The sequence below is a fragment of the Uloborus diversus genome, chromosome 9 (assembly GCF_026930045.1).
Source record: "Uloborus diversus isolate 005 chromosome 9, Udiv.v.3.1, whole genome shotgun sequence".
Taxonomy (NCBI): domain Eukaryota; kingdom Metazoa; phylum Arthropoda; class Arachnida; order Araneae; family Uloboridae; genus Uloborus; species Uloborus diversus.
Genome location: NC_072739.1, coordinates 74,615,463 through 74,640,683, shown reverse-complemented (window position 1 = coordinate 74,640,683; position 25,221 = coordinate 74,615,463). Strand labels below are relative to the sequence as shown.

The following is a 25,221-nucleotide window of genomic DNA, read 5'->3' as shown; positions in this document are numbered from 1 at the left end:
GATTGTCCTTAAGAGGGGGAATGGTATCAAGAGAACTTCCTTAAGTAGATTATAGAATATTGTCAATTGTAGGGGGCCCAGGGGTTTCTCCCCCAGAGGAAATTTTGTAAAATAGAAATAAAATTCTGCATTTTCAAGCCTTATAAGATGAAATTTGGAACTACAAAAATATCAGGACAGAAATAGGCAAACAAAACTTTTTAAAAGTTATATACTCTTTTGAAAATTAAGATAATACAGAGTAAAAACTGTTTTTTGATTCGACAAATCAATGACAGCAGTTGACAGAGAGAAAGAGCATGGGAAGAGAAAAGACAATGGATTGTTACTTGCTCACATTGGCTTTCGATACAATTAGTTTTTAATCAACCCTCTAACCCACCAACAAATACCACAATGAATTAAATACAAAATGATCATTAGTAAAAAATGCTTTAAAAGAAATCTTGTACAGTTTTAGAAAATAGGTAACAAAGCAGGACCGATTTAGGGGGAGGGCAGGCGGGGCTACTGCCCCGGGGCCTCCACAACAAAGAGGCCCTCACAATAAATTTTTACAAAATATCCTAACTTTCACGTGTCAGGGGATTGTATTTACCATAGACTAATAATAAGAATAGACTGAGCTATGGCAACCCTTTTGCTGCTCATAAACCAAACCATGTGACTGGTGGATATCCTAGCAACAGCGGGCGTTGATCGTCTCAGACGATCAACGTCCGCGAGAAATAAAATAAATAGAATTGATGGAATACGGAAGAATGATCTTTTATGGTGTCCAATTCGTAAATTTGGTATTCTAAGTTGTAAATATTTTGTTAATGTAGTGAGTTTTTCGTTTAGATAGTACTGTTTATTTTCTTTATTCAATTTCAATAACTCTCTAAGCAATTAAAGATGCAATCACCCAAAAAAGAATCGGAAAACGGTAAGATTTTTACCTACAATTTCAATTTAAGATACCGATTAGTACATTTTTGTGTTAACGCAAAACGTTTACGCCATTACGTTTACGCCAACGCTGAAGTAGCAGTTCCGAATGAAAATAAAAGTTACTGAAAACTGTGATCAAAATACTAATTGCCAATGTCAAAATAATTCATAACTATAAGAAAAACAGTTCAATCTCGGCATCTGGAAAAAAAATTATAATGAAAACACATTACGTCTTAAAATACATGTCGAGTGTCAAACTATAGATAATGCTGCCATCTAGCAACCATGCTGCCAAAGTCTTCGCCAAGCCCTTCCACCAGTCTCATGGATACATCTATGAACCAATTTTCTTCACAGCAGAATGAGAAAGCTCGGTCTACTCTTATTATTAGTCCTATGGTATTTACTATTAAAGTGCTGATTGAAAGTACCAGATATATACATATGTATCAAAATATTCGGATATATATCAAAGTATCGGATATTTTCGAAAATGTGATGATCTTTTCGAACTCTGATTAGGGACTTTCATGTGTCAGGGGGTGTATTTACAATTAAAGTGCTGATTGAAAATACCGGATATATACATATATATCAACATATTCGGATATATATCAAAGTATCGGATATTTTAGGAAATATGATCATCTTTTCGAACCCTGATTAGGGGCCCTCCACACTTCCAAATCCGTCCCTGAACAAGAGAGTAACATACTGCCCATTTGAACAATCCCCAATTCATACACTTGATAAAAAATAAAATTGGAGCCCAACTTTGCTTAGGATTTTCAAATACTTATCCAATAATTTTGAAGGACTCTAGAACAATTAAAATTGTTTAACACATTTCATTTGTACTTTCCAGTCTCTGATATTTTAGTACTTGATGGTAAATTTGTACAGTCCTGTTCTAACTTTGTAAGAAACAGCTATTTTAAATTTAAAAGTAAAAAGAGACTAGAGATTTCTCATGACAACAAATTTGCTTCAGTTGCAAATGGGGCAGAAAACAAAAAGGAATAGAGGTAGTGTATCCCCCCCCCTGCTAAACAGATTGACAATTTGCAGAAGAAGTAAGCTAAAAACAAGCAACAACAAAAGAATTTCCAAAATACTACATTCAGAATTATATGAATAGCAAGATATGAAACATGCGAGTCAAAAATTTGTAATATGTTTCAGAAACATGACATTTTACATTTTTAGTGTAGGATGTAGCAAAGAGTCTACTTTGACATATATTGGCATTCCTTCTCCCTACCCCCTCCCTTGCGGCTTGCAGTCACACTTTTCTAAATTTTCAAGGTTTTCAAGCATTAAAAAATGAAATCTCTTTTTTCAAGTACTTTATTTTGGGGGGGGGGGGGAACGAATCATGCTAATTTTCGGAAGTTGGGGTAAGCTATAGCTTGCACATAAACCCTGGCCTAATAGCGGCTCTCAACTCATGAGTAAGAGAAAAGGCAAAATTAGTAGTTGCCACCAGATGACTAACCAGAAAAAAATGGATATGGGAAAAATCATCACTCAATCACCATTTAAAGAAATAATGACCTTTAAGTGCACAAAAGGCATCTAGTAATTAGTAAAATCTTTTTCACCAAAACCAAGATGCAACATTTATGCTTAAATTTATTCAAAACATATATTAAATTAAATAATGTATTTAGGTATATCAACTTGAGTAAATTTCAAATATATATTGTTTTGAACACTGAAATATTATGATGAAGAGATAAGTATTAATGAAAATAAGAGATTTAACATTTAGCTCCTCCAAAGAGCAAGCTCAATTTATAAACTAGACAATGATCAAGAAATCAAGTTAAACTCTGTCGAAGTTTGAGAAACATTTTACCAGAGCATATTTCAGAATACTTTTAGTACCAATTTATAGAGTTTTTGTTAATGTGATGACCAAGAAGCTTAAACGATTTTAAACTTACGTGTTTATTACATAAAGAGTCATGTGTATTAGATAGGGAATAAGGTGCATGTTGCTCTGTGGTCCCCCTCCTCCACTGTCTTCACTGAAAGACTTTTCAAAAGCAAACTTATGCAGCAGGAGCTTGAGGTCATGCACTGTTGAGGAGTAACCCACATCCCTGTGGCCAGTGCACTCTTGGAGATAAGTGTTATGCCTGAAAAAAGATATTTCATTGCCAACATAAGATGAAAATTAAAAAAAATTATTACAATTCACTCATTTTTTTTCTTTGAAAAAGTAAGAAAGAAAGATTGGCAATTCATAATTATCCAAGTAAAAGAGAAACCACAACAAGACAAAAACTTTAAGAAGCTGTACTTCACAGGTGGTTGGTTATTTGTGATGCATTATTACTCACTCTTTTGTAATTTGACTATTTTATTAGAAAATTTATAGGCAAAGGAAAATACATTTTCTAACAGTGCATAAGACATTGTACCAGTTTCTCAAACAAATTTCCAATAAAATGCTAGATTTTATCCTCATCATAAATCCTTGTCCTTAGTATATTATGCTTAAAAAAAAACACAACACTTAATTAAATGTTCCTGCTCCGGACAAAATTACAACTTTAAGTTTCTTTTCACTCAATATGAAATTATAAAATGCCTGGTACATATCCTCAAGCTTTAATAAATAAGTAAATAAATAGGAATTTTTATACCAACCAAATGAAATCTTCCCGAAAAAGTCATCTAAAAAGACTATAAACTTTAGACTTTGTGAAGTCCAAAACTTGATGTATATAGAAACAAAGAAAAGTAATATTTTAACAAATTAAAATATTTTGATGAAAAATAAAAACACTCCAAAACTTGTTTTGAAAAGAAAAAGTTTTTCTCTGCTTACACAAATTTCTAAATGTATGCATTAAATACAATGCTGGTGGATTTGTTAATAAGAAGAAAAAAAAACTGAAGTCTAAGGGCTAAGAATTAGAAATGAACAAATTTACCCACAACACGATCAGTTATTCTGCTGTGCTACATTAGTGAAACTTCTACATGGAAGGTTTTCACTTTGTAAATGATAAATTACCTTACCTCTTCCTGCTCTTATTAAAAATCCTATTGCAAATTGAAAATAAGCAAACTGAAACTCATTACCTGGCAAGGCAGCTGGCAAAGGCTGACTCTGGCACCTGAGGTCCCCACAGAGGAAGCAAACCATTGCACTTGGTGTTCGCATTTTGTAGAGCTGCACTCTCCCATTCGTCTCGACCTCGAGCATGCCTGTGGATGTATATCAAAAAAGCACATGAATGAGCATTCAGAAGATATTTATCATAAAACAGAAAAGCACAATGCCTCTAAAGGAAAAGCGCCCCATATGGGGGGGGGGGGGGCTCAAGCCCCCTTTTGAAATGAGAACTTCTTTGCTTTTAGTACTTTTTTCTTTGCGAAAATGTAAAAACATTTCTTCTCCAGCAATTAATGAATACGTTATTGAAAATGTCAAATTTTAATAATTCTAATCTGTACTGAAATCGGTTTCTATGGGGAAAATATCCTGCTAAACAATGGGGAAAATATCTGAGCCTTCCCCCTTAACATTTTGCACATGGGCGCCCTTGGTCTAGAGTTTGTAATTGTTTGAAATGAGTTATTTCGTTACAGCCCCCGTCGATTATGTTTCTATTTAAAAACACATGATGGAACTCTCCACTATAATTTGTTCAGATATTGTGACAAAGGAAATTTCTACACATTTACACATCAACTATTACACAAGTTAAACTTTCAAAATGGTGTTTGATATTCCACTCAGAAGAGTGGTTTGATTAAAAGAATAAAATATACAAAACTGAAAATTTCTTGAAATGGAATGAAAACAAAGTTTTTTTCTTTTATGAAAGTTACATTTTTATAAAAGGTATGTATTGGTACTCAAAAAAGGCTCTAAAAACATCACTCTGCTCAACAAATCAACAATGTAGAATGGAAAAATTCAGAAAATTCCAGTATTTTTGAAAGATTTCGAATATTTTTCAGAGAATTATGAACATTTAAGAAACTTGGCTAAGACATCCTACTTCAGTTATGTATTTATCAATAACATAAGTACAAAACAGACAACTTGTACAAATAACCTTACACATTGTTATAATTTTCATTAACTTCAACCCCCCAGAAGTTGCTCACACAATTATGCAATTCCACAATGTGTCCAAGATCAGCGGCAGATTTTTCTGACCATGTTATAAAGCAGGGGATTTATTTCAATCTAGAAGGCAGTGCCCTTCAAAATAGGAGTTTTAAATTTGGAAATTACCTGACAGCTGCCATATGGCAGTCCACGTGAACGACATTGAAGTGTGTGACTGTGCTGTACCCAGGCGTCTTCCTCGACCGGTTTTCGAATTCTTCTGCATGGCACCTCTTGGTAAAAGTGTAAATGCCGAGCACTTTTGTGGGTTGGAATTTGTAACCCTCTCGACATATGATGCACACGAGACCAGATTCCTCTCCTAGCTCCTCCACGTGTTTCAAAAGAGAACTCTTGGCAGTTACCTGTAATATTTTATTAAACAAAAAATCAAGAATGTTGAAATATTAAAAGAAATTTAATAGTTTGGAAATTCTTAAAAGCACTTTTTTCAAATTCAAATATTAGTTACCATTACATTAAAAAAAAAAAAAAAAAAAAAAACATTTTGAGAAAAACAGGGGGGGGGGGGGGAGGGGGGATCTATTTATATATGAGACAACAATGTAGTGGCTACCATCAAACTTTTTTTTAAAACTTTCCCATAAATTTCTAGGTACTTACGCGTTATTGTAACTACTTTGTTGGTTTACGACATTTCAACTTAAGATATTGTGGCAACCAGGTTCCTGTAATTTGTTGCCTAGGCAAAACTTAAAATTTGTGCATTACTAGTTGTACCTGCATTGCGAGGCACATACTAAAAATTTAAAGGAAGTTTGAGTTAATAAAAAAATCTCCCCCCGAAATAATAAAAAACCCTTGTCTTTCCTGAAATACACACATTTTTACTTTCTTCTATACCTAGTAAAAAAGTATTGGATTCGTGCAATTTTTCGAATTTTGACGGATTTGAACGTTTTGAGGTGTGCTGAGTTCATTTCAACCATGTTTGGAAAAGGTCTGCCTGTCTGTGTGTGTGTCACATATCTGTGTGTGATCAGTTTTTGTGGGCGCACTACAGCAAAAACTACCGCATGAAATTGAACGAAATTCGGTACACTTATGTGTCCCTATGTGAACTTGTGCCCACAGGTTTTTGGCGCGAATTCCTTCAGGGGGTGGGGTGGGGGGGTGGAGCAATGGGACGTTTCTTGAGTTATGCGTGTCTGCTATTCCCCAGGAAATAACTGGTGGAATCAAACAAAATTTGGTTCATATGTTGCCCTTAACAGGTGCAGGTGCTGATTCAATTTTGGTGTCAATAGCTCAAAAATGGGCTGAGCTGTAGAACGTTTTTTGTCATCACTTGTGACTGCTGTATGTCAAGAAATAAGGAACTGAATCAAACAAAAATTTATCTACAAGTAGCCCTTAAAGGGTACAAGAGCTGATTTTATTTTGGTGTCAAAAGCTGAAAAGGGGGTGGTGCAATCGAACGTTCTTTCTCTTTCATTGCGAGTACTATGTCTCGAAAAGTAATGCTATATTCTGGATGAAATTTAGAACAAATGTGAACCTATATGTAAACAAACGTTGGTTCAATTTTGAGGCAAATCGCTTCAGGAGGTGCTGATTTTTCTTTTTTTTTTTTTTTGCGAATAAAAATAGCTTTATTAATGCAACAATAAGAAAGATAAATCGCAATTGACTGTCGTCTGCGTTTATCTCGTGGTTTTAAAATTTTTAACTGTTGCCATCTTGTGTTTGTTAACAAATAAATGTTTGTAATTATTTTAAGCAAGGCTTTCAAAATAATTTTCAATTTTCATTCTTTACTTTGCTTTTGATATAAATTGGAAACTGGGATGGTCGGCAAGTTTTAGCGTGAGTAATTTTGTTTTTGTTGGGAATATTGCTTCCTCATCAAGCATGGGGAGGGATCAGAATTGTAAGAAAGATATAGAAGAAAGTTCTGTGATGGCCACAACATACTAGTTTAACTTAAGATGCAAGCATATATTGTGAAGTAGCACATATCTTTCAAAGAATGTTAAGAGACGCAGTAGTCACATTTATCGTGAAAAAATATTGATTGCGCCACACTCTTTGTGACTCTATTGACAGCTAAAACCAATCAGTGCTATTTCCCAATGAAATCCATCATAGATCAACTATGAACTTCCAAAGTCATGCAGCATTCCAAATGATCTCGTTACTTAGCAGCACAAGTTAGAAACTTTTTTCTGCATCGAAAAAGCAGCTCTAACTCCAGAAAAAAACATGCAACACTTATGAGAAATCAAGTTTTAAGTATGTTGGTTTCTAATCATGCAAAACCACACAATCTTGACAATCTTTCAAATTCCTAGATGTCTCATGAGCTGCAGTTCGAACAAATTTTTTTCATTCAGTTCCCCCAGTTACACATTCAAGTTCGAACAATTCTCAACAATTCTTTTATTATTTTACATCAAATAAAAATATGTAATTTATTTATTGTCAAGAGTTCTTTAATGTGACCTTTTACGAAAACTTTTTAGATGCATTCACAGGCAGTTACTTTAACTTATTTCCCAGACTTTTCCTGAACTTCCTAATACTTTTCTGAATTTCCCTTACTTTTTGGCCTTTTAACAAGAAATAGCTGATTCGAAGTAGTCCTACTACATGGAATTGAACAAAGTTTACATTTTCATCTGAAAACATGCTCTCAACTTACCTGTCCCTTCTCATTCGTACTCATGCCAAGGGCTCCGAGCTGCTTCTCTCTCATGGCCATGGCTAGCCTCTTCTTTTCATCCTTAGTCTGTTTGCGCACCTCCTCTATCTTTTGTGCCACACTCGGGTTCCTCTTAATAGCTTCCATCAAGTTCTCTGCTAGAGAGCCCACCCTCTCGTCACTGGATACCTGTTCCAACCTGGCAACAATTTAAAAAAAAAAGCAATAAATGAATCTTAGTTCCAATTCCTTGCTGGATCATAGAATAAAGAATTTTAAGTACAATAGAACTCTAATAATCCAAATCGCTGATTCTTCCAACTGCTTTCAAAATTTCAGAAAGAAAAAAAAATAAAGACAGAAATACAGTGGCCGCCGCTATTTTAATCAAGTTTCTTCTAAACAGTTTTGATTCTATAGAGAGGGCTGATTCAATAACGTGGAATTTTGTTCTGCTTTTGACGATTTGATTCATTAAAGCAGCTGATTCAATTAATCACTGATTCAATTAATTGGCATCCACTGTAAACTGCTATTCACAAAATATGATTCCGTCTACGTGTCCTATCTTTCCTCCACAAAGCTAGTGTATGTGCAAAACAAACATCATTGGAAATTGGAATGATGATCCACCATGTCATATGGCAGTTTTATATTGGTTGTAGTTCACATAAGTACACTTTACATGCACTAGTGTTGCCTTTTTGTTTATTTAATCATAAGCTTTTTTTCTTAAAAATCTTTTTCCCTTCCTTTTCAACGTACATACAGTAATTAACTAAAGTAGACCCTTTTTTGGAAAAAAAAAACACCCAATTATTTGTATTTAGGTTATCCAAATGGGGTCCAGTCCCCATTGGTTCAAATAACTAGAGTTCAACTCATTTTTTTTTTTAAAGGCATGAACAATAGAAAAACTGTCCAGCTTCCGGTTTTCTGTTACTTTCAACTTTTACTAAATTTTTTAGGGGGTTATCATCCTTTAGTTTATTTTAAAAAATTTACAGCCGTTTCTGCAGTTTGCAACTGATTTACCTGTGTATGATTGGAATGCATTCAGCACTCACTAAATGCTGAGTCTTTTCATGGTTCTGGCTAAGACCTGTCAAGAGCTTCAAGACATATTTCAGGGCAGGTTTAGATGTAAACTCCTTCCATTCATCTGAAGCCCCTAAGAGAGCACTCCTGAAATTAAAAAAAAAAGATGAAAATTGGCTCCACTGCTTAATTTTGGATAAAGAAAAATGTGTAATGTTTTTTAAAATATTCAAAACTAAACTAGGCACATCTTCCTTTTTCAAATAAATACATAAATAGACAAAATAAACAAATAAATGAATAAAAAATAAATAATAATGAATTATTAATTCATATTATAAAAACAATACAAAATAACATTTGACCTGGCATGAAAGACCTAAGGCAATTTCTATGGCAGAAGAAGGGGGGGGGGGAACCCTGCAAATTATTCCCCAAATTTTTTTAACCAAAATTATTATAATTGAAAGGTGTTTCATGTAGTCAATTCAACTTTAAGCCTTTTAAATGCTTAACACCTTGATTTTCACTAATTTATCTTGAACAGATAATTCACAGTGGGGCATCACACAACTTATGTGCAGCAATATGTTAAATATGCCATACTATGTGAATTCTTAGCTATCCAATGTAAAATACTATGTTATTTTACACTGGATATTGAATAATTATCCTTTTCTTATTTTGGAAGATCATCAAAAACTTAAAAAAAATTGCTCAAACACAGCGAATTTTCTTCCTTTTGCCGGAGAGTGCAGTTTAAAATGGCAATTTACAAACAGGTGCTTTACAAAATAAAACCAAACCACAAAGTTACAACTACAAGCCCCCAAATTTTGTTTTAGAGCATGGATTCAAAAAACCAATTCGGACATGTTTTTATTTTGTGAAACATGTAGTACAATCACAATAAAAATGCCTTTTAAAAAAATTAAAATCCTTTAAGTGTAATAATTTAACCATGCTGATAAAACAGAACTTTGCTTCTCTAACTTTGATATTGTGATTCAAGGAACACTCAACAACTTAAAATACACTCACAGATTATATGAAATTGAGGTGCCTGGTGAAATTAAGAAACTGTCAGGAATCAGAGATTAAGCACAAAAGCAAACACAGTTTCTCACTGACAGTGTCTTCTCCAACAGTCAAAATGAGCATCCATTAAAGGAAAACTCTACTTACTTAATAGGTGGAGCATGTGCTGTTATATATTCCAGAGCATCCTGAACTATGTGTTTTTCTACCAGGAGATCTTTCAAACGGTTGCCATTATCGTTGCACTCAATGCCAGCACAGAGCATGCAGAAGCATTCCAGTTGCAGATCATCATCCACAGTGTGTTCATAGTCAAATTTGTTAAAATTGAGATAAGGCTTGAAGTAATCAATCAAAGATTCCATTTTTTCCTGCAAATGCAAGTTTGAATATTTAATGATAAAAAAAATCCTTCTGGAATTTCAAGCAATCTGTTTTTATTTCTATAATTATAAAAATAGGATTCATTTTGCAAGAATTTTTTTAATGGAGGGGGGGGGGTGTAGTTGACAAATTTAAATAAATCCTTAACTTTTGAGTACCAATGTAAAACTAAGCATATAAAAATAATGCAAGAAAATAATAAACGCATTTAAGGAGCGTGTTTTACAAGCCATAAATTTTATTTCAGGAGGATGTCTTTGCTATTATAATTTTTGCTAAGTACTGAATTTGCAATTCCAAAAAAAAAAAAAAAAACCCTTAAAGAGAAACTTGTGACAGATTTAGTAATTAAAATTATAATCATTTTTCTGGTATATTTCCTCTTCATGAACTGTATGACAGTAATTGCTTAGGTTTTTAAATTTTTGAGGTAAAACAAAAGATTGAGAACTCAAGTAGAACATTTTAAATGCAATATGAAGCATAGGGATGGTGACGGTGCTCAATGTCAAATTTTGTGATTTTTTTCTCCGTTTACATATATCACACTTTTACATGAGTTTTCCAACCTCCTATATCAGTGATTCTCAACTAGAGCTGGTTTGGTGGACCGGTACCAGTCTACAGAAAAATTAGGTGGGTTGTCAGATATTTTTGCAGTAAAGAAAAAAAAAATTTGCATGCATTTTTTGATAAATTTCGTAACTTTCTAACAAGTATGACCTGGAGCTAAGAGAGTCAGAGGGGACATGATTCAGTAGTTTAAATGAATCAAAATGAAAGACATTAATGTGTTGAGTTTTTGCATGGAAAGCAGGATTGGGGGGTCATTGTTTTAAGCTTTTTAAATCTCAGAATAACTCAGAAATTAAGAAAAATTACTACTTTAGTAAGGTTGTGGGCACGTGGAACAGCTTACCGGAAAAGGTGGTAATGAGCAAGGGTATTGATAGCTTTATGAGGGCCATTGATCTTTATTGGGGGCTCATAAACGGACTACCTAGCTGGGCCCAGAAGGGGCCCAGGTCAAATACATAAAAAAAGGTCAGAGCATGAATGTCTTTTGACAGAGGCACACCACAAAAAAGTTGCTATTTTGTACCCCATGTGGCAGCTCATATATTTCAAAAAAGCAATAATTTAAAAAGTAATAAACAAAATTTGTTGCCTAAGAAATCGAACACTTATGTGTGATTTCTTAAGCAACAAAAATTTGTACACCTTATCCTTTTAAACTATTATTTATAATGAAACTAGCTGTACCTGACGCGCGTTGTTACGCCAACAAAAAAATACATCATTATACTGATTTTCATGACAATCGGTTGAACGGGGCAGAAGTTGCTACTCTGCAGTGCCACCTGGTGGCGAGTGGCTTCAATGAGCATATTATGCACCTTCTCCGTGGAAAAATACATATATATAGCAATTTTCATAATAATCAATCCAGGTATCAAGTGAAGCCGTGACTATACTCAAATTTTGTACTCACGCAGTTTGCAAGATCAATCAATCGCAGTTTGCAAGATCAATCAATCGCTAAAAATATCAAATAGAAAAAGTTTTAAATCCCCCTTGCATGAAAAGCCATAAAACAATAAAGAAAGAATTTATTTGTTCAAACTCAAGAAAAATGGCAACAGCTAACTTCTTATCAATGAGATCTTTCATGCGAATTAATTTCTGAAGCCGATAATTTTATTCGTATTTATCCAATGGATTGTGACTTAAATTGGAATAAAAAAGGAACTATCGATCGGATTTTTTTTCGAACTGGTCTATAAACATTCCCAGTAGCAAAAATAACAAACGGTGAAAGTTTCAGCCAAATCTGTCGGGTAGTTTTTGAGTTCATGGATGACATACAGACAAACATTCATTTATATATATATAGATATATGAGTAGTGAAGTGAGGAACAAAATGTTCAATTTTCCATGGAAGCTTTATAATTCATCAAAGACTTTAAAATTCCAAGAGTCAGAGTCATAGTGGGATATCTTCCTTCCGAATCGGCCATCTGCCAACCATGGTTACTAAATTGGAGTCTGAATGATTTGGGGTAAAGGAATCGGAGGCCCAAAAACCCCAGCAGTCGAAGCCAGCCATTCACCCTTTCCGACTCCAGCCCTGTGACTCACCTGTGAGCCGTAGGCCAGGAAGGGCACCACCCTCATGAGCAGGGGTAGCAGGTTGGGGAAGTTCTTCATGGGTGCCACACCCACGGAGGACAACAGGTGGACGATGTCCTCCCGATCCCCGCAGCTCTCCGAGGGGCTCCCGGCTGAGGCCTCCACCAGGATTGTCTCCATGATCTGCAGCAGCTGCTCCACCACCGTGGGGCCCCCCTCGGCCCCCTCCCCAGACAGGGCCAGCCGCAGGACGCCCAGCATCGTCTTCACCGCCTTCATCTCGGGGTCCACCAGTCGCTGACGGTTGCTCTTCACCTGCAAAGATACAATGAGCACGGTAAAATTTAACTGTGAATATGGGGTAAAGAGAAAGAGCAGAGCAAAGTGAAATGGTAAAATCTCATCTTTCTGCAGAGCCACCTATCCAACAATATTTCAACTATGCTCTTAAACAAGGTTGTTAAGGTTTTGGACACTACGGTAAAAACTACTTTTTACCTTCCAGCCTACCTCTATTTTTAGTGGAATTTTATCTTGATACAGATATGAACAATGTTTCAAATTTTTTTTCTTGAAAAACAAGCTCATACCATTCTCTTGTCAGAGGGTATTGATGATGGAATGAAACTCATTTCTAATAATTATTTACTTTACTTAAATTTAGTAGAGCATAAGAAATGACTTCAAACTTTTCAAAAGAACAAATAGCTTTAGTTTGCTATCAACAATTGAAATAAAAACATTTTAAAATCAACATTTCATACAATGACCAATTTTTATTATACTAATCCTGCACTGTTTCTATTAACACACAGCTGGGATAAAAAAAAATAACACCAGTAAGATTCATTGTCTATTATCTAAGAGACCAGCTCTATAAAAAATAGATCCTAAAACTATCCCATCATATGGGGAAAAAGAGAAGTCTACATCAGATCAGATAACATTATGCCAGATTGCAAAGTGCAAGTGTCAAAACTAATGCACACGATTCTTTTATGCTTCTTCTAATTTCCATATCACTGGCAACAAGGTCACATCAGACATCGAGCCAACGCCTACCACACGTATCAAACCAAATTGGCCCATCTGGCATTGATAAGGCAAGTCACACACGTCACTTGCATGCCCACATTCCTCCTTGACCGTCACGTGTACAGCTGATAAATTAATAAATTCCGACATGGATTTGGGAAAAGAGTATGATGCAGGTAAGTACAAAATGGATTCAACGAAGAATGATAAAGCCAGATACCACGCTCATGGCCTCCGACTCTTTGTTCTCTGCACACCACACCTGAAAGTTGTATCGATAGTTAGCAAATTAGTAATACTTCAGATTGCTTAGTAAGAAGTGAGAAACTTATGTTCCAGCATTTTATCGAACGGGTACACAATGTAAAAGTTTTACTTTTTAATTCATACAGAAGAAAGGAAACATGGAAATTCTGTTTCCTTATACCCCAAACCACCCTATGTCCAGAACAGAATGAGAGATCCTACCTTGATACAGAACCCGAAGAGCTTGAGCAGCACCGTGAGCAGGGACCTTCCCCTGGCCAGGTCGGTGACGGTGGCCAGCCTCTCCAGCATGACCTCCAGGCCTCCGCACTGACTCATCACATTGGCCATCTTGTAGACCTCCTCCTCGTCTACCTCCTCACTGTCCTTCGTGTCCAGGTTCTCGATGAACTCCTCCGTGGCATCCCCCAGCAGGCCCCGCATGCGGTATACCACCCTCATGGCCTCCGACTCGTTGTTCTCCGCGCACCACACCTGGAAGTTGTATCGAGAGTGAGCAAAATATCGATATTCTTGGAACTAGAGATGAACCAAAGACCGAATATTCGGTAACAAAATACTTTCTATCAACGCGACAAAAGGAAAATATTAAGCTAAAAAGCAAGTTGCAAAAAAATCTAGTTTTGTAGTGAGGAATGTTTCTACATACCAGTATGAATACCATAATAATAGACATAAGAAAATGTTCCCAGAGTACAAATTATCATTTCTTCAAAACTAAATCTAAATTAAGAGGCAAATGCACCATCTATAACAGCTTACTGCCATCCCATAGCTAACCAGCAGATGTGTCCATTTCCGCCTATAAACCGAATTTTCGCCTTTCGATCTAGTCGGTGGTCAAACAGTCAGTGGAAGTTTTTAAGTTTAGAGTTGTGGTTCTCAACCTTTTCACTACTGCTGTCTACTCGATATACCTTCCCAAATCCTATGCGGACCACATACGATAGAAATAGTATTTTCACAAAAATTATATTAGTTGGAATGCGATGAATACTAGAGTTTTCTTCAATAAATTTAATTATAGCTATAAAAATGGTGTAGATAAATTGGCACTAAGCTGTTGGTGGACTACATGATAAGTTCTCACGGACCACAGGTTGAGAACCACTTGTTTAGAGTAAAACACATGCAAAGTTCAATCCAATGATCGACTTTCAATGAAAGGTTTTCCCAAATCATGCTGCATGGCAGCACCTTCCAGAAATATGGGGCTCCCAACAGATTTTTAGTTTGCCTCGCAGGAGAAATGGGACCTATAACTTTTAAAGGTGAAAACTGGGGATCTGCACTGATAAACTGGTAGTGATCAGTAAATGTCCACATTGTAAATTCTTTTGTGGTTTTTCATTGCAAAAATATTTCAAATGCAATAAAAATTGATTTCAAACCACTTTTTTGGGGGGAGTTCCCTGACCTCCTAGGTAAGTTCCGCAAATATGCACTGGCTATAGAATAAAGAAAAATGTTGACCTGTTGAATCTGACCTGAAAAATGTTCAATAAATTTGCTGTTTACTGTGACATTTCAAACTAATGTAGAAGAAAGAAAAATGTTGACTTTCATTAAATTTGATGTTCAACGTGACATTTGAAAATTAATTCTTCAATAAAATTAAGAGAATTGTTGAAATAGAGAAAACATCCCCCAAACTTCCAAAGAAGATCTGCATTTCTCTTGCATTAAAGTTGGCAAAATGGAATTGCAACAATGCTTGAATTTATCAGCTGTTCCTTCTTCATATAATGTTCACCCTTTTTTGAATACGTTTTGAGAGCTCATTTAATTTGACCTACGCAAGAAAGTTCACACTGTGAATGATAAAATAACATTAGCTCAAGCGATGTATCAGATCTTTTATTTGAAGGTTTTTCTTCCAAGTTTTTGCAATAATTTGAAGGTATTTCTATGCAACAGTTTTACATTTTTCTTGAATTCCAGTTTTTTCACACCGAAGAAGGGGTCTTAAAAATATAAATGAAATATTTGGCAAACATGCCTTTTTCAATGGAATCAATTAAACTTAGTCGGTAAAAGTACATGTTTACTAGTAACAAGAATTTCTGCACAGTAAGGTACAAATTGAGTTTTAAACCACACACCTTGCGATACACATCTTTGATGGGCAGGTCAAGGTTTATGATTTTATTGTTGACAAGGAGTTCCATTCCGCTGTCGTCTTCCAGCAGAGCAACTAACTCACAATCCTGACAGATCTTGTTCTTGACGTCCCGCATCAGTGGCCCCATTCCAGGCTCGTTGGAGCTGTAAGGGTTGCCCAGCATCCTGCCTTGCAGGAAATCTTCCTGCTGAGGATCTTTCTCCAGGATGATGTAGAATTCTCCAGAATCACTTTCCTCCTGGAAACAAGAAGAAATCATATTAAAAAAATTATGTAAACAAATTATGGAAATTTGGATTATGCTTTCTGTCCAGTGTCTACTATCTCCACAAGTTAAAAGAGTAAGATTTTCAAAAATAAGTGTAAGAAAAAATGATTAAAAAAGAAATCCTTATTGGCATGGGAAAAATAAATCTGGATTGATTTAACCTTCTTTTTCAAAAGTATTTCGGAAAAACAGATAGTTATCATATTATGCTCTCTAGGGTCGCTTAACACCCCAAGATCCCTTGGTCTTACTACAGATTTACTTATAGGTTGAGGTCCTGACAGCTCAGGTTTTTTGACCTGGACAGAAGCCAAGCAACCCCTGTACCACAGTTTGCTTAGGAGTCTTCTGTAGTGCGATTATTTTAATAGTGTTTTTATCTAACAAAGCTCTACTATCATCCAAAAATCCATTTGTATTCTTAGACCCAGATTGCGATTTTATTTTTAAGCATACTAAACCGTCGTAAAGAGAGTTTTGAGGAGAACAAAAAAATATATTTAAAAAATTTCAATTGTTTGCTTTTATTCGTTAACTAGCAATCTGCATAAGCAGCTGGTTGTCTTTTTTTGGCTGCTTTCGGCAGTCGTTTGGCTGTAGCTGCTTTGCTGACACTTGAAATTCAATTTTTAGATTTCTTTTTTTTTCTGTAAAAGCCTAAATTAGTGCATAGATAATCAACAGTTCAGTTTACGAACATGTGTGTGTATGAATAGAAACAAATGAGCCATTGAGAGCAAAATTGTTGTAAGTCTATTTTTTACAGTAAAACTTTGACTTAAGGATTTCCTCAATTTAATGATAAATTTCACGGATCCGGATTTGACTGAATTGGCTGTTTATGCTCCTTGATTTTACGATATCCTTGATTTATTGATACATTTTCCCAGTACCTTGACAATCGTTAAATCGATACTGTAATTGTATAATGAAACTTCTCTGGAGTGACCACTCACCGTTCCTGAAAAAAAATGTAGTTAATGGAGGTTGATCCCACTTAGAGGTCAATTTTGAAAATGCAGACAAACAAAAATTGCACCAACAGAAATCCTTTATGTTCTGTTTACCTACACTTTACAGTATGTAACGAACATTATAAGGAAGTATTTAAATAGAGACACCAAAATTTTTCTTCTTTAAAATATACTTTTTACACTATTTTTCCATTTAGGAACCAATTTGCTTTAAAATGAGAGCAGAGATTTGTTTGCTTCAGATTTTTTGTTTTCTGAACAAACTTTTGTTTCTAGTTCAGCTTTTAGCTGCAAAAATTGATTATTAATATTTTTATCATAAGTGCGATCTAAGTACATCATGACCCTTTCTATTCATCACCTGTTCAAGTGAGCTAATAATAAATCTTCTTCACACAGGATTTCACTGGCTGAGAGATGGAAGCTGGGTTTTTTTTTTCTTTTTCTCTCTCTCTGATGTTCTGCTTCCAGACAAATTGGTTGAGCTTAAAAATGATGGAAAAACCTTTTACAAATGAAATTTTGTGAAAGGCCACTTTTACGACATGGAGTTTTGTGAAGGGGGTCACAAAGCGGACCCAATTTGTGTCTGAATGGACCCCTGGTCTTATACATTTTCTCTCAAATGATTAACAAAAAAGTTACCCAAAATCTTTTTTACTAGCATAACTCAAAGCAATATAAATCTACATAGCCTAGGCCTTGCTTTAGTAGTGGAAATAATGTTTAAAAATATCCTCATTTCAGAGGAGGATTTAAAAAAAATCTTTTAAATTTTATGATAGCTTTCTAAATAATATTTTTGTAGTGAAAGGTAGGTACGAGAAGAAGAAACTCACTCACCGGAAAAATAACGGAACATAGTCTTTCAAAGATAAATACTGGTGTTCTGAGATCGTCTAAGCCATACTTCTTGACAGTCTCAACGCACACTGCCATGAAAGCCATTGTTTCTGATTCTGTGCCTGCAGAAACATTGTTGATAAATGCACCACGCTCACTACGTATATATTAAAAATAAAACTACCAAATAAAAATTCAGTACATCAAAAGTTTACATCATACCTGTAGTCATCTCTTCCAATAGTTCCAGCAATTTCTCCTGTGTCTCGTCAATGAGTTTTGTCCTTTGCACGACTAGCTTTCGTAGTGATAGGTATCCATTCAAGACACAGCCCACTAGTCTGGATTTGTAGTGCTGCCGGATTGTGTTCACTTCAATGAACGATTCTAGCAGCTCAGTCAACATCTTCAAAGCATATCCTGAAATTGAGATATTGATGACCTTAAAATAAAGATAAATTATTTGAAAGTGCTCCATTTGTGGTTTCCTTTGGAAGTATAGAAAAGGAAAACATCCCAGGGATTAATATAAAACAAATTTATACAACAAAGAAAACTTCTGAGTCCATTCAAACTTGACTATCAAGAAGAAAAATAATTATTACATTAAGAAAGCACAGTAGAACGACAATTAACACAAAATGGTTGTGATCATACCCCCTTTGGTTAATTAAAAACTTAGATAAAAGAAACGATGTAAAAAATAGCCATCAAGAGATTATACAGAAACTAACTTTGGTCTTTAACATGCAAGTGTGCAAAACAATTACTAAATATAATTAAATTACATATCTCTTTAACTGTAAACAATTAATACGCTCAATAAATGTTGCACAAATCAGATAATACAGTGAGAATTTTATAAGACATATTATATGTACACTTTGTGTACTTTAGCTTTTATTCATCTTAAAGCGATATTTAGATTTTATTTATAAGGCATTTGGTAATACTGAAATAAACTTTTTTTTATGTTAGTTAACCCGTTCGGGACGGCAGTCCGCAGAAGATAGCGCTCCCTCAGGACGGCAGCTGTTACACCCGGACTGCGCACAGGCCGGGCAATTTCTCCCGCTAAGCCTAATACGCAATTTCCGAAAGGACGCATACATAATAATGGATAAAATGTATACTCTAAGCAGAAATGAAACCATTTTTTAATATATGATAAAATGTATCAAAATTTCAATCAAAACAAAAAACTGGATGAAAATAATTGTTATTTAATGATAAAAATGCAAAATATATTGCTTTTTGCAATAACTAAAAGTACCAAAATTAAACAATATATTTTCTACAAAACAGGAAAAATATTTGCGCTTAATATTATGAAATACTTGAAGAATATTGTAACAATTAATATTTTAAAGCCGCGTGAAAAATTTCAAAGCACAGATAAATGCGCATTGAGAATTTTACACTCACACGTAGTGTTACGTCTTTTATTCTGCTTTTAGCAAATTACCCATCTCCGTCTAAGTTCTTTGCCTTCTTTTTCAGCGTATCATTTTCGAAAGTAACTACTGTATGAAGAACTCCAACAAAAATAATTTATAGTTGTTACAATGTGACCCAAAAGATCCATAGATGGATCAGTCATAAATTAAGATATTTCCTCCTCGGAAAGATAAAACGTGTTCACCATGGCTACCAAATGAACATAAAAGTAAAATCCCTTGCTAGAATATCTCCCTTCCAATCCCATTATAAATGGAACTGAAACTAGCAAGAGCCACTTCAAAATGAGTATACGTTTCCCTTCTCACTTGCGAGCACATGTTTATATTTTCTTTCATGAAATCCAATTAATTACAGACTCTTGACAGACCCCATTCTGATGTCAGACAGAGAAATACTATTGCAGGAGAGCAATCATTTGAATGGAACATGGATAAGTAACGCCATCTAATAGTAAACATTTCGTTCTAAATACAAAATGCAGAAAAGCGTCGTATGGCCGGCTGCGTACTACTTAACGTGACATACGGATGCGTTTTTCGTCCCGAACGGGTTAAACATATTACTCAATTGATCAAAACTTTATTTCTCAATTCAGTAGGTTATGAATTTAATAGCACTTTAAAAGCAAGATTTATTTACAGTGTTTCAAACAATTACTGGTGGGTGTGGGAGGAAAAATAAAAAAAAATGTGTGAGAGACAACTCTGTTGGCAGCAGAACTTGTTGTCCTCGGTGACCTTAAAAGAATATTGTTCATGTACTTAAAAAATAAAAAAAATATCAATGAAATTGACTTCGGACAAATGAGATTCTATTGTATTATATAATGACAAAAGAACGGAACGAGGCTGGTACCTTGTGAGAGGTCCGAGTTCAAGGTAGTCTCTTCCAAGTAAGAGAGGTGTTCAATTTCTCGGGTGATTAAGTTCCCAATGTGAGGCAGCAGTCCTCGCAGGGCAAGGTAATGCTTCCAGGGGATGGGACTGATGAGATTTTGGTACAATGACAGGAACTCCGCAGCACTCTCTCCGGCAGTGCCAAGGTCATCCAGATATGCAGTCAACATGTCTAGCACTTCTCGACGACGGCTGGGAAGCTAAGCATGAGAGGGATTTTTTTTAAAAAATAAAGTGCATTTAGAAAGTTAATGAACACTAGTTATAATTATAAAACTTGTCAAGTATAGTTGTTTTTGAAAATTGCTTGAAAATCAGTAAAAAGTAACACATGCAGAAAAATGGTATCAACTACATCTGTTGTACATGCATATCCATCTATATATTTTTTGGAAATATCAAAAAAAAAAAACATTGGAAAATACAGTAAAATCCCTCTAATATGAACACTAATGGGACAAATTTTTTTGTCTGCAATAGAGAGGTGTGAGCAGGACAGGGGTTTTAATAAGTTTATTTACGTTGGAACTGGGGAATTAAAAATTGTCCGCATAAGAGGGGTGTCCATTAGGAGGGGTTTTACTGTATCATTAAAAATGAGGAATATTATGGCAAGAAAAATAAGAAACAATAAAATCTTTCGGTAACAATGATGAAGATTTGCAACAATCTAGAGGTAAGTGTGTCCCTATATGTTAATTATTTTTCAGCAAAACCAAGAAAAAACACAACAAATACTGAACCACGGGAGTTTTCACTATTTTTTTGAGTCAGAATCTAAAATCCAGAATGCTCAAATGAGTTTTTCCAAAAATTTTCCTAAAAAAAGGGGAGGGGGGAGGGACAAGACCTTGTTGAAGTTTTAGCTTACTTGAATTTCTTATACCTACATGACCAGGGACGTAGCTAAGTGGGGTGTTTGGGGACAACCCCCCCCCCCCCCCCCCAAAACGTTAGTCTCAAAAAAAAAAAAAAAAAGAGAAAAAGAAGAGGGAAAAGAAAGAAAAAAAAAGAAGAAAAAAAAAAAAAATTCAAAACGACTTTTTTTCTCAGTAACAAAGGTCAAAAATTCACTTCGCTCCCCCCCCCCCGCCCCGCCAATGCCATTGAAAATCTGCTCCGTATGTGACCCTCAAGCATAAAGCCGCCTCCCTCAGCTGCAACAATTTTTTGATAATTGAGTGAAATTCGACACTTCGCTTTAGTAATGAGATTGATTTGTTAAATCCACGTATATGCAGCCTTTCTTTGTCATAGATACTGCAAATTGTTAAATATGTTTAATTTTATGAGCCACGCAGTGGGAATATTGCATACAGTCGAATCTGTATATTTCGAATTTCACAATAAAGAAAAAAATCGAGATAAAGAGGTTTTAAAATCCGGGGGCTTTAAGAAACTTTTTATAGAAATTTGAAATATGATGGTGAAAATTTGAAATTGATACTAAAGAGAATATGGGCTCTTGATTAAAACTCCTCTTAATTAGTTTTGTTAGGTATTTATTCTATTATTACATAATTAAGTGCTTTATTGTGAGTTTAAGGAATCATTTTGACAGTAAAAGAAACTTTAAGCATATCTTTTTCAAGAAAAAGTCTTTTATTGCTTTTTAGTCCCTGATTTTTTTTTTTTTTTTGATTCATTATCTATCCTCTCGAGGTTAGCAGTTGCAGCAAATCTAACTTGGCCAGTATTCTACGATTTTCCTTTTTTCATCACTTAAAAAAAACTGATACTTTGTTTTCACTCCTATCATTTCGGTTTTCTAAGGAATCACAATTTTAAGAAAGAGAGCGACCAAAGAACAGTACTAATCTAGATAACAGAGCAAAATGGCTTTTAACTTGAATGACCTTTAACCATGAACTTGAAATATTCATCTTAACATATCAAATCTGCGAATTTCACCCCTTTACTCTTCTTCCAAGAAAGTGCGCGAAACAACTGTCCTTTGGTTAATCTTCCTGGAAAGCCTATTCGTGGAACGCATTTCTCCCTTTTTTCCACTGCCTCCTCAGCTCTTGAAGACAATTCCTCTGCTTCTGAGTTGAAGAAAATGTTTTTGTTTGCTGAAAGATCATTGGGCTTCGAATCCGAAAATGATAGCATAATCGGAATTCGAGAGGATAGAGGTTTTTGTTGGGTATGGTCTCGTGTGTGTCATAAGTCATAGTCAAAACGACCTTTGCTAACCAGAGTATCCATTGCAATCACATTGATTTTTCAGCCAGTATTTACTGCGTATTCTTTTGGAAACGTACAGTCTGTTTAAAATAGTACATTCTAAGTAAAAGTTGTTGCATAATGAAGCGAGCAAGTCCGATAACAAGCTTTTTTCGACCCAAAGAAAAAAAATTAAAATGACGAAAAGGATTGCTCTAAAAAGAGAAAGTTAACGTCGTCTGAAGAAAACGAAGTACAGTCTGCAAAGCAGCATTAGTCCCATCGGACACTTCTGAAAGTAATTTTATTTTAATTCAAAAGAAAAACTGCATAGCATTAGATGAATAAAATGTTTAAAAACGAAATGAATCTAGATTATTTCTGTTAGCTTGGTTCGGATTAAAAAGTGGAAAATAAAAAAGACTACTGTTTATAATACCCGAAAATTGCTGTTGCTCTCTCAAATAGATATTTATGTAAATTCTAAATCAGCTAATAAAATTAAAAATAAAGACTTGAGAGGAGAACAGATGGTATGCATTTGAGCTAATAACTTTCTACCGCCTATATTTCTTCCCTAACTTTTTTTATTCAGATTTTATTAACTGCTTTAAAATTAGCATAAATGTAAATACATAAAAAGCAACATATAAATATAACGATGTGAAAAGCAATTTCATTTTTTGCGGGTTATAATTCAAGAAGTATTTTTTATTTTATTTCGTACTTTTAGTTCAAACCAAGTTAGTAAAAATAGTCTTTATCGTCTGACCACCGATGAGATTGAAAGTCAAACATCCAGTTTACAGGCGGAAATGAAAGTATCTATTAGCTTTCAGGGATGCCAGCTTTTGTAGATGTGTGTTAGCCTCTAAATTAAGCAGTCACACTGAAATGAACGGAACACGCTCATCAGATATTTGATTTCCCCCTGATTTGGACAGACTGGTTTTGACAAGACGTTGCTAGAAAATTTCACTTTAAATTAAATGGAGGGAAAAGAAAAGAAAAAAAAGTTGAATTTTCCACAACATTAAAAAAATAAAAAAATCTTTGCTTTTGTTTTGTTTGACACAAGTATCGGAGTTGGGGCACCCCATTCCAAAGTATGTAAGATTCACCTCTCTCTTATTTTTTTTAATACTGAAAAAATTTACACACACACACACACACACACTACACACATATATATATATATATATATTTTTATATAAAATATATATTTATATATATATATATACACATATATATTTATATATATATATATATATATATACATATATATATATACATATATACACATATATATATATACATATATATATATACATATATATATATATATATATATATATATATATATATATATATATATATATATATATATAAAAGAAGAACCCCCCCCCCGAAAGTCGGGTCTAGCTACGCCTCTGTACATGACTGCAATTTAAATATTAAAATAACAAAATATAATAAAATAGAAGACTAAAGATACTATTAAAAATTTTAATGACATTACAGGAGACAATAATTAGTATTTTAAAAAATCCAGTTAACAATCCAATGAAATTTAAGATCATAAAAGGAAGAAAAGGTGCTTGGCATTTTGCAAGTCTTATTTTGTGAAAGAAGTTTTACAGCAGTCTTTTTGTACAAGTTTAGATAAAGCACATGCTTGCTTGCTGGAAGTCGCTGGATTATGAATTTCAACATGAAATGCAGAGCATGATAACTTATTTGCGGAGTTGAAAAGTTTCAATTTTTGCAGAGAAACTCCGCCAAATAATAAGAAATTGAAAACCCTGTGAATGTTATAAGTAAGCAGTATAAAGCCACAAAAATAAGCAGTCGAATAATAACTAATTGGTGTCATTCAACAAGCAATAAACACAAAATATTGAATTAGAAATAGTACTTAATAAATCTACTCAATACATGTGAAACTGCTTACTTCAATATGTGCAATACATGCAAAAAAAGAAAACATGCTGCTAGTTATCATTAGGGATCTATCTCTCCAAGGGGAGAACAATAAATTAACTATTTAATTTTAAATAGAACTAAAGGTGAAAAGGATGCCTTACACTATTCAGAAGTTGCAATATGCATTGCATTTTGTTAAAACTAATTTGAATTTAACTAATAAAATATTTTTATTTCTCTTGTAAATCAACTCCAAGTTACGATTCTTCCTTTTAAAGTGTTATAATTATCATTATTTTCAAAAGTGTCCTTGTACTATATTCATAATTGCACTTCATTTAGTATCTCTAAAATAATGAGTTTTAGTCAAAATACCTGGCACAGAGCTTCCACGACATTACAAGCCATTGTCCGAGCGGCCTGGGAAGAAGGATTAAACATGACTAGACGTAGCCAATTAGACTGGAGCAGCTTCAGCTGAAGCAAGTGCTGGTGAGTTTTTTCCCTCCACATGCCACCATACTTTTCCATCAGGTACTGGGCACGAACTTCGTCTTTCTTCATCTTGGAGACATTAGGAGTGCCCTGGTCTGTGGGAGGCCTTGGGGGCATCCTGCTCTTCCAGGCACGGAAGGAGTTCTTGGTGTCGCCAGCCAGCCAGCCCTTCAGATCCACACCCACTCTCATGTTAGCTTAAAACAAAATCAGGGAAATGATCAACAAATTGAAAATAATTATATTTGTGCCAAATGACTGCTTTTGAACAAAACAAACATATAAGTCAGACTCAAATTCACAACAACAATTCTACATTAAGTTTCTGAATTTCGAAGTACATAATGGAAAAATAGCAATTCCACAGTAACAAATGTTTCAATTGTTCCCTAAAACAACTCCAAATACATTCGATTCTTGTTTTATTGCATGAACTTAATGTAGAACACA

General features: G+C 34.5%; 1 protein-coding gene across 1 annotated transcript in view; it reads right to left on the bottom strand.

Annotated features, from left to right (window-relative positions):
• The window catches only part of LOC129230100 (E3 ubiquitin-protein ligase UBR4-like), a 163,168-nt gene that overhangs the window by 16,880 nt on the left and 121,067 nt on the right, over positions 1 to 25,221 (bottom strand). The window contains exons 53-65 of the mRNA XM_054864498.1: positions 24,652 to 24,968; positions 20,147 to 20,387; positions 18,053 to 18,250; positions 17,831 to 17,952; positions 15,726 to 15,983; positions 13,825 to 14,097; positions 12,331 to 12,636; positions 9,954 to 10,177; positions 8,766 to 8,915; positions 7,731 to 7,929; positions 5,195 to 5,433; positions 4,030 to 4,155; positions 2,883 to 3,077 (exon numbers count right to left, since the gene is read on the bottom strand). Of these exons, the coding sequence (XP_054720473.1) occupies positions 2,883 to 3,077; positions 4,030 to 4,155; positions 5,195 to 5,433; positions 7,731 to 7,929; positions 8,766 to 8,915; positions 9,954 to 10,177; positions 12,331 to 12,636; positions 13,825 to 14,097; positions 15,726 to 15,983; positions 17,831 to 17,952; positions 18,053 to 18,250; positions 20,147 to 20,387; positions 24,652 to 24,968 (2,848 nt within the window). The remainder of the gene's footprint in view (positions 1 to 2,882; positions 3,078 to 4,029; positions 4,156 to 5,194; positions 5,434 to 7,730; positions 7,930 to 8,765; positions 8,916 to 9,953; positions 10,178 to 12,330; positions 12,637 to 13,824; positions 14,098 to 15,725; positions 15,984 to 17,830; positions 17,953 to 18,052; positions 18,251 to 20,146; positions 20,388 to 24,651; positions 24,969 to 25,221) is intronic.